This window comes from Podarcis erhardii (genome assembly GCF_964252035.2).
Source record: "Podarcis erhardii genome assembly, chromosome: 4".
Taxonomy (NCBI): domain Eukaryota; kingdom Metazoa; phylum Chordata; class Lepidosauria; order Squamata; family Lacertidae; genus Podarcis; species Podarcis erhardii.
In genome coordinates, this window is record NC_138508.1 from 72,930,089 (window position 1) to 72,939,799 (window position 9,711).

Below are 9,711 nucleotides of genomic sequence, written 5' to 3' on the forward strand. Positions count from 1 at the left end.
GGCTGCACGCTGACAGCTTCTAGGAGCCCTAGGTGAGAGCTGAGTGCAGGGTGGGGACTAAAGTGGACCACGTATCCCAGAAGGAGAGCGACGTGTCCCCACCAGAAGTACTACCTAACACCCCACACAATCCCATATAACTCTATGATTCTATGAAAGAAAGCCTGCTCTACGCTTTCTGAAAAAGTTTGGAATTTTCCCTCATCCCCTTACCGAAGCTCGCTGTTTTCAAGGAAGGCTTTTGCTTTCTCTGCAGCCTTTTACTGGCTCTGCCTAAGCCTTGCCCCCTTGGCCAGGCTCCTTTCTTCCGGGTGGGTCCTGGCTTTCGCGATGGGGATTGCCTGGCTACACGGTGGGCTCAGCCAAGCAGAGGGCGAGCGCCTGGAGAGGGTCTCTCCTTCGTTTCCAAGGTGTGCATTTCCCGAATTCCTTGGACCATGACGGCTGCTTTCCACGGAGCTGCGTTCCTTCTCTGCGTGTCTGGAAGCGCAGCGTCGGCGAGCTCTGGTTTTGAGCCTGTGCTTGACTAGCGAGGTCGGAGGCGAGAGCCTGCCGCTTGCTTCTTCCTTTTAGACTCCCGTCCTTCAGAAAAGTCAAACTCCTGCGATCTTGCTTGGGGGGATCTTTGCTTTCAAAGGAACCATGGAGTTTGTAAAGCAGTTTGTAAAATAAATTGGAGGGGAATCAAGACCCTACAAAGGCGTGGCAGGTAGAGCTGTCTTCCTCCTACCTTTGCCATTACGAGCAGCAATTAAGCAGACGAGCTTTCCCCATTACAAAACCATTTTCCTGCACACTGAATAAAACTTCACTTGCATAATACTAGGCTTTGGAGCTGCTATTAAAGGCACAAGAGTAGGCGGGCAGGGAATGGGGGAAAGGGAATTGCCTCCATTTGAAGAAGCAGGAAGTATTTTTGCTTGCTCTCAACAACAATAATATTGGTGGTGGTGGGGAATGTTGTTCTTACCCTTCCTAGCATGGGCAACGTTATATTATCCTTAAACCCCATGCCTCTAGCCCCACCCCTATGGTCACAGCTCTGCCTCTGTGCTGTCCACACCTTATGGGACCTATCTCTAACAGTCTGTTGTGCCTCTTGGTACCCTGAGGCCTCCATGCATAGGACAATCTTCCCTCTACAGACATTTCTCCCAACACATGGGGACCTGTTATAGCAAAGATGCATAGTTCTCAACTTGAGGTTGGGGTAAAGTGGGGATCCATCCAATACTTAGGCTTACAGGGTTGCACTTGTTGTTTTTAGATGTTTTAACTTTTTAAAATTTTCATTTCAATCATATTGCTTTACTACTCTGGGCTCCTTAGGAAAGAAGGGTGGAACAGAAATGTAATAAATTATTATAATTAAAATTGCATCATAATAATTTACATCTAAAGCAGTCCTGAAAGTGTCGCTCCATTTTACTCAACGGTTGTAGTCCGTTTTAACAGTTTTATCATTGGCATACTAAAAATACAGTAGTACCTCAGTTCTCGAACATAATCTGTTCTGAAAGACTGTTCAGGTTCCAAAAGGTTCAAAAACTGAGGCGTGAAGGGCTGTTGCACATTCAGTTGAGAAAATTGAAAAACATGCAGCAGAAGCCGTTCGACTTTTGAGGCGTGTTCAGAAATGGAAGCATTTACTTCCGGGTCTTTGGCATTTGTGTTCCAAAACGTTCGTCAACAGAGATGTTCTAGAACTAAGGTACCACTGTACTGTCATATGGTCTAGGTCTTAACTCTCTCCTGTCAGCTTCATACAAGTAAACCATTGTTTGGTGATTTTTGATTTCAGAATCTATCTAGCTACTCTGTTGGCTTTACTTATATCACTTGATGCCCGTGGGACAAATGCAGCTCCGAACATGAAACCTAATATTGTTCTGATGTTGGCCGATGACCTCGGGATTGGAGATCTAGGCTGCTATGGCAACGACACTATCAAGTAAGGGATTCTCGGGTTACTGTTGTATTGTTGTGAATATGACACTGGCTAAAAGGTTTCTTGAACAGCTTTGGGCCATCTTCCAGTTGATTTTACTTCACTGTGGCTTGTCACTACAAAGGAGCGTCACCTATGTGATGCCGGTTGCTTGGACTGTCAAGATAAATTGCCATATATTGCCTCCTTCTTTCGTCTCCTGCTTTTCATTCTATTAATATATCACCTTTCTATCTCAGCACCCCTAATATTGACCGGCTGGCAAAGGAAGGAGTGAAGCTTACTCAGCACATTGCTGCAGCTTCGCTCTGTACCCCAAGCAGAGCAGCTTTTCTGACTGGCAGATACCCCATCAGATCAGGTCGAGTATATTTGGAATGCTTGGTTTGATGTGCAGCTGAGATAATGTGCAAAGCTGAACAAAATAAGCATGCTGAAAGTAGTACAGTTTTGTTCCACATGAAAAACCAGTACTTCATTCCTGACTGCATTTTTTTAGCATGATACTCTGGTGCTGATAAATTTATCTAAACCTCATTTACAGCCATCTAAGCTAGTGGCCATAGCCTATTGTGGCTGTGAGTTCTGCAAGTTAACTATCTGTCTTGTCTTGAATCTACTATCAGTCAATGAAGTGTAATTCAGTGATGTATTTTCTGAGTTTAAATAATGACAATTACTTAAATTGTTGATTTAATTATCTGTTGAGAATTGTCGCTGTACGTGGCATTAGGCTGGATGATACTGGCATCTGTTGAAGTTTCACCAGGCTGATGACACAAGGAACCATATTTAAATGGCTAAGCTTTGCATTTGTTTTTACAGCTTCTATAATACTTTCCCCATCAATGAAATGGTTTTAGCATTATTATGTTGTGTTCCAGGACAGGAGCTCATTCCTGTGATAGTATTATTTAGAGGAAGGATATGGTATTTTTGTGACACCAGCAACCTTTGGACCCAGCTGGATGAATTTGTACAGCTGGGTTATATTGATGTCTTGATAATGTTTGAGTGTAAAGAGTAATGCAGATCCATGTAAACTGAACTTGATAAATGTATTGGTGGTTGGTTTACTTGTGGTCTTTATCCTTGGTAATACAGGCATGGCTTCAGGTGGTTCATATCGGGCTCTGCAGTGGAACGCTGGCTCAGGAGGACTCCCTGCCAATGAAACCACTTTTGCCAAGGTCTTGCAGCAGCAGGGTTATGCTACGGGACTTGTAGGTACGTAGAAATCCTATGACTTCCTCATGATCATAGGTGTCTGTAGATCTTCAGGTCTTCCTATAAAAACAAATGCTTATTAAATCTTGGATGTGAAGATGATGAAAAATTACTGGTTCCAGCAGATAAGAAAATGTTTGTTGCCTGACCTTTCCTCATCATAAGGTCTGTGGAATGAAGGCAGCTTTGACATTGACTTAATTCCCTGTTCCCATAAGATCCTCTGTTTGTTTGTTAAAGCTAAGGGTCTCCATGCTTACCTGGAATTTGCCCTCTTTAACCTGTTTGTCTGCCTGTCTCTCTCTCTCGGGGGGGGGGGGTGTTGAGAATAAATCTGGGATATTTGGTATGACTGGGTCAGAATGTGCTACATTAACATGACCTACTTTTACGTGACTTACACTAACGGTGTTACACAATAACCTGCCTGTACTGTAGCAAGCATTTGAGCGAGGCAAATATGTTACAAAGTGTATCAGTGAGTATGTCTTTGTTTTCTGACTTGTATACCCACTTGGTAACATTCATGATTTAAGATGGCAGAAGTAAAGTGAAAAGAAAAATCAGAAATACCAAATGATTGTAAAAAGAGAGAAAAGAAATAATACTGTAACTAGATTTCTATTTATAGTTGCATGTATGCATCAGTACCTAAACAACTGGCTGCAATTGAGTAAACAGTGTGTAGGGACAATAATGACTGTATCTTAAGGTCATTTTGAGATTCAGGACTGGGTTAGGACTTTTTCTGTGTGGATTAGGAGTGCTCCTGAAGTGATGCATACTCATTGCTGCCTTCTGTGGGAGTCTTTCTCAGACTACATGCTGGGCTCGTGCGTGAGAGTTAAGAGTCAAATGATTTGACCATCAACTGGAAAGGAAGCCAAGTGCAACAAATTGTCGATTGATTTCACAGTGGAGGTTAGTAGGTCAAGAGACTCCACTAAATCTGCTGTGTTGCAGTTTCCCTGTAAATCTAAACGTTCACAGTACTTCTAAAGATTCACAGTCATAGCGGTCCTTTTGAGAAATGGTTCATGTATTAAACATGAAGATTAACACTGTCTGGCACAGATGGTCAGGTAATGCCACTTAAAGGATCATTCTGAAATCTCCGCTTAAAGGATCATTATAGGGAGGGAAGTAAGGATTTGAGTGGACAAACATGCCATACTTTTAAAGCACACTGATACCAGATTTACAAGTTATGGAGAAGCTTAGAAACTAGTTTCTTGAGGGTACTGGGAATTGTAGGTATGTTACGTGAGCACACTTAACCCCTTCCAGTTCCCAGGATTCTTTAGGGGAAGCCATAACATGTTAAAATGCTACAAGAGTGCTTTAGTGCTGCTATAGTCCCATGAAACTGCACGGTTGTACAGTGCCATTCATTGTGACTGTGTTTGAAAGGAAGACCTTCCTGGAAGATAACTTTAGTTATCAAACTTTGAAGGGGTGGCCAGCAGAATCCACTCCAAGTAATAGTAACAGACTGTTTTATGCTTTAATTTCCAGGGAAGTGGCATCAGGGGGTAAACTGTGACTCTGTCCATGATCACTGCCACCATCCTTTGAGTCACGGCTTTGATTACTTTTATGGCATGCCTTTCACTCTTCTCAACAACTGCCAGGACCACAAGCCTCCAGAGTTGGATGCAGCTTTGCAGGCTAAGCTGTGGTTTTACACCCAACTTATTGCCCTTGCAGTTCTCACAGCTCTTGTAGGAAAGACAACAGGACTGGTCTCTGTTACTTGGAAGGTGGTCACCTTTTTTGCTTTGCTTGGGTTCCTGTTTTTTGCTTCCTGGTACTCCAGTTATGGCTTTGTGAAATACTGGAATTGCATCTTGATGCGCAACCACAACATCACTGAACAACCAATGAAGCTGGAAAGAACGGCTTCTCTTGTCCTAAAGGAAGCAGTTTCATTTATTCAGAGGTAATTAAACACTTTTCCTGAAATATCAAACTGCAAAGATGCTGCAATTTACTAAATGTGTTCTATTCATTTCTTTTAAGCAACAAGCATGGGCCATTCCTCCTCTTTGTTTCTTTTTTGCACGTCCACACTCCCCTGTTTACAACAGAAGCTTTTCTTGGGAAAAGCAGGCATGGGATATATGGCGACAATGTAGAAGAAATGGACTGGTTAGTAGGTGTGTTGGCTTTCTCTAAACATTTTTCTCTTGTTAATGGACACTAGTCATCCCAAGTGGTGGTGAGGCATGGACTATGATTCTGTGGCTGCCTTATTTATGGGCTGCAAGGGTTGAGTGAATGATTTAAAAATCAGCTACCCTTTCTTGTAGTACAAAGGTGAAATATAGAACATCCTGCCCTCAGTGCTGCAGTTTATTATAATTTTGGTGGGATAATCACAGACACATCCTGTTAGGATGGAGAGGAGGAGGAGAAAGGTTCCTGCATGGCTACTGTCAATTCTACAACATACACCTTTATGCAATAATTTGATGTACATCTAAGGAACAGCTAGCCTCTTTCAAAGTCAGAAGGGAGAGATAGGTTATCCCTGTTTCATGAGCCAAGCTTAACTTGTACCACAGGACTGTTTTGAGGATAAGATAAGACAAATTCCTTGTGTGCTATTGTCTCCATAATAAATATTTGTTTTTGGTGGGGGGGTTAACTCTGTAGGTCAAATTCTAGATGCTATTGACAAGGAAGGCTTGAGAAACAACACATTGACCTATTTTGCCTCAGACCATGGAGGGCAGCTGGAAGCTCAGGAAGGAACAATACAGCTGGGTGGCTGGAATGGCATATATAAAGGTAAACAGTGCAGCATATAGTTACTTTGCCTATATGGAAGTTTGGGTAATTTTGCTTTGGGTTGTTTTCCAGGATAAATTGATCTCTTTTCCTGTGCTATGAAATTAGGAGGCATGTGGTCTTTTATTGACCACACCCTGTATACATATGTCTCTGGGAACTCTTTTGAGTTGCATATTGCTGATAAATATTATTGGGTAACCCACAGCTGTCCACGGAGGTGCAGGTCACTTCTGTGTCCAGGGCAGCTGTCTACCAGCTCCATCTGGTACGCTGTCTGAGGCCCTACCTACTCATGGACTGTGTTGCCAGAGTGGTGCATACTCTGGTTATCTCCCACTTGGACTACTGCACTGAGCTACCTTTGAAGGTGACTCGAAAACTACAACTAATCCAGAATGTGGCAGCTAAACAGGTGACTGGGAGTGGCCGCCAGGACCATATATCACTGGTGTTAAAGGATCTTCACTGGCTCCCAGTACATTTCTGAGCAAAGTGTTGGTGCTGACATTTAAAGCCCTAAACAGCCTTGGGCCAGTATACCTGAAGGCCTCCACCCCTATCATTCAGCCCAGACACTGAGGTCCTCCTCTGAGAGTCTTCTGCTGGTTCCCTCACTGCAAGAAACAAAGTTACAGGGAACCAGGCAGAGGGCCTTCTCAGAAGTGGTGCCCTCTCTATGGAATGCCTTCCCTTCAGAGGTCAAGGAGATAAAGAACTACATAACTTTTTACAAGACATCTGCCCTGTATCAGGAAGTTTTTAATGTTTGATATTTTACTATGTTTTATATATGCTGTAAGCCACCCAGAGTGGCTGGGGAAACCCAGACAGATGGGTGGGGCATAAATAAAATAATAATACAAATACGGAAGGTTGCAATATATTCCAAAACCTGTGATCTGCTTTTGTTTGAAATGAAAGTAATCCCACTGATTCTCAGCCCTTTAGTGCATATTGATAGTTTAAAAGAAAATGGAAAGGCCATGTGGTTCCACCACCCACAAAAGACTTGGAATGTTCTTTTGCTTAGGAAAGTAAGTATAATAAACATGTCTGTTTCTGCTATTGTGTTCCCAATGTAGGGGGCAAAGGCATGGGAGGTTGGGAAGGAGGCATTCGTGTGCCAGGCATCTTAAGGTGGCCTGGAATGCTCCCTGCCAACACTGTTGTTGATGAACCAACAAGCCTTATGGATATTTACCCTACCGTGGCTCATGTAGCTGGAGGAACTGTACCACAAGACAGGTATAGAGCCTGTATCCTCACTCATATTGTGCATGCCCTACTTGAAGGCATCTTGAAATAAGCAGAATTCATCATGCAATATATAATGTAGCCTGGGAGCAGTGAACATTGATAGTCAGTGTAGGTTCTCTGTTCAAGCATACACTTTTCCTTCCTTCCTTCCTTCCTTCCTTCCTTCCTTCCTTCCTTCCCTCCCTCCCCCCTCCCTCCTTCCTTCCTTTTTTGGGGGGCGGGGACAGGTTATCCTCCAGTGTTCTTCTGCAATATTCAGTCATCTGAATTAAGGTATTAAGTAATACCTTTTTGTAGGCAACTTACACTTTTCCAGCACTTTTGCTATCTTTTGAAATGAAAGAAAGAGAAAATTCCCAGCCCACCTGGTGCATCAGTGCAATCATTAATGCTGTGTGGAATATGGTTGTGTTAGTGTTGTAAGCACCTACTGCACAGCATCTGTGCCGTAACTGATGACCATGGTTCCTCCATTTATGGCATATATTATTTTGTGAGTGTTGGAAATGTTTCCCTAGTTAGGTTTTGTTTATAATTTTGGCTGCTCCATTTCTGCAGCATTGAAGCTTAAGCATGCTCACATAACACTTAAAAGAAGAAGCAGCAGCAAATATCTAAATAACTGCACTACTTCATGACTTCTTTCCTCATAATTAGTTCTTTGAATAGTGTATACACTCATCTTTCTTCTTTGTTATAATATCTTTGGACATAATGTAATTTTGTCCCTTGTGGCCAAATCTGTGTTTAATCAAATGCTGGGGGGAAATATTGAAAACAGACTTTTCAGGATGTTGTTCAAAATTGATGTGAATGCATGGGACGGGGCTCTGTTTACAAGAAAGCACTGCAAAAACATGGCTTTTTCACTTCAGTCTTCTGCCTGATGACGTATTCTTTCTTTGTCACTATAGAATAATTGACGGAAGGAATCTATTGCCTTTGCTACAACAAGAAGTCAAGCATTCAGAACATGAATTCATGTTTCATTACTGTGGATCATACTTACATGCAGTACGGTGGCATCAGAAAGACAGTGAGTACAACAAATTTCCCTGAGTGTGAAAACAAACCTCCTGTTATTTAAACTAATAAGATGAAGGTGTACTTAAATTTACTACTTTTTTGCGGGGGTGGGGGGGAGAACATGCCTGATAATCATTGCCATAGAAAGCAGTGTTCCTAAGACTTCTGGGCATAAAGTTCATTGTCAATGGAACTTGACAAAATCAGGTCAAGCGGCCAGAAGGAAAGTGAGAGGAATAGATTACACCTAATGCACTGGGCTATCGGAGAGTTGTTCTTGTGCATTTCCTTCGGTTGGCAAGTAAATTTATTTGAATTTTCAGATTTCAGCCAGATCTCCAGATTGTTTGTGCTTTCTTTTTCCTCCCAGGTGGTGCATTATGGAAGGCTCATTACATAACGCCGATCTTTCACCCCGAAGGCGCAGGAGCCTGTTATGGAAAAGGGATTTGCCCTTGTTCTGGAGAAGGTGTAACGCATTACGATCCTCCTCTGCTGTTTGATCTCTCGAGAGACCCATCAGAGGCCGTGCCTCTTTCACCAGACATGGAGCCCTTGTTCCACACAGTCCTAAAGCACATAGGCAGAGCTGTGGAGGAGCATCGCAGGACCCTCACACCTGTCCCACAGCAGCTCTCTCTTGAAAACATTATGTGGAAACCATGGCTGCAGCCATGCTGTGGGACCTTCCCATTCTGTTGGTGTGACAATGAAGAAAGTGATACCCATTCATATAAAGTGGGCTGACCAAAGAATCCTTTTATGGCAGAGAACATCATCCAAGAGGTTTCCTGTGTGATTTTAGCTGCTTCCTGTCAGTTAAGGTTGCTTTCTCTTGTTTCTCAAGGAGTCCCCAGGCTTGAAGGAGGATGCAGCCACATCATTTCCTGCCTGTCAGGCTCGGGGAATCAGGTCCCTCTCCTGGTGGCAGTAAAGAAGCTGATTAAAAAAAGAGTTCTTACCAATTAGTTTATTCAATAATCACAGCGAGAGACAAAGGAATGTATCTCTCTCTCTCTAGAAATGGCTCCAAATAAAGTCCTGCCCTCCTTCGTCTCTGTTATGCTCTGTTATGCATCATCCCTGCAGCGGTTGGACTGATCTTTCTGTCTCTGAGCTTTCTGTTCAGCTACTCACACTGCCTGCCTAGTCCTGGGGGAGGGGGCTCAGGAATGCTCACACACTGTGTCTTGTCAGCTGTTTCTACTTCCTCTTCCAATATTTCCCAGCTTTTCCCCTCTACATTCTCTGAACTATGACCTTCTGCAAACCACTGTTGTAATTGTATGTTGTCTTCCTGTTCTTGGGAAGGTTGTGTAGAAGGGGAGTGGCCCCCGCCATTCCTCTTCAGGCCAGCCCCTGACACTGCCCTTCACATCCCCACCACTCCAGCGGGAAGGTAAACGGCGTTTCCGTGCGCTGCTCTGGTTCACCAGAAGTGGCTTAGTCATGCTGGCCAC

The 9,711-nt window shown here is 43.3% G+C and overlaps 1 protein-coding gene and 1 long non-coding RNA gene across 5 annotated transcripts in view; one reads left to right on the top strand and one right to left on the bottom strand.

Moving 5' to 3' along the window:
* LOC309340193 overlaps positions 1-302 on the bottom strand; it is a 27,004-nt gene extending 26,702 nt beyond the window's left edge. For both annotated transcript variants that reach the window (XR_014155850.1, XR_014155851.1), the window contains exon 1: positions 214-302. This is a non-coding gene — a long non-coding RNA (uncharacterized lncRNA). The remainder of the gene's footprint in view (positions 1-213) is intronic.
* The window catches only part of LOC309340144 (arylsulfatase D-like), a 10,495-nt gene extending 1,181 nt beyond the window's left edge, over positions 1-9,314 (top strand). The window contains exons 1-10 of one of the 3 annotated variants that reach the window (XM_081858706.1): positions 254-410; positions 1,802-1,951; positions 2,188-2,309; positions 3,053-3,175; positions 4,691-5,114; positions 5,195-5,331; positions 5,831-5,965; positions 7,051-7,213; positions 8,140-8,261; positions 8,622-9,314. In XM_081858706.1, coding sequence (XP_081714832.1) covers positions 331-410; positions 1,802-1,951; positions 2,188-2,309; positions 3,053-3,175; positions 4,691-5,114; positions 5,195-5,331; positions 5,831-5,965; positions 7,051-7,213; positions 8,140-8,261; positions 8,622-8,998 — 1,833 coding nt within the window. In that variant the 5' untranslated portion in view covers positions 254-330 and the 3' untranslated portion in view covers positions 8,999-9,314. Of the gene's footprint in view, positions 1-253; positions 411-670; positions 710-1,801; positions 1,952-2,187; positions 2,310-3,052; positions 3,176-4,690; positions 5,115-5,194; positions 5,332-5,830; positions 5,966-7,050; positions 7,214-8,139; positions 8,262-8,621 lie in introns of those variants that run through there. The other 2 variants (XM_081858708.1, XM_081858707.1) reach the window with 2 other exon arrangements.
* Positions 9,315-9,711: the final 397 nt, after the last annotated feature.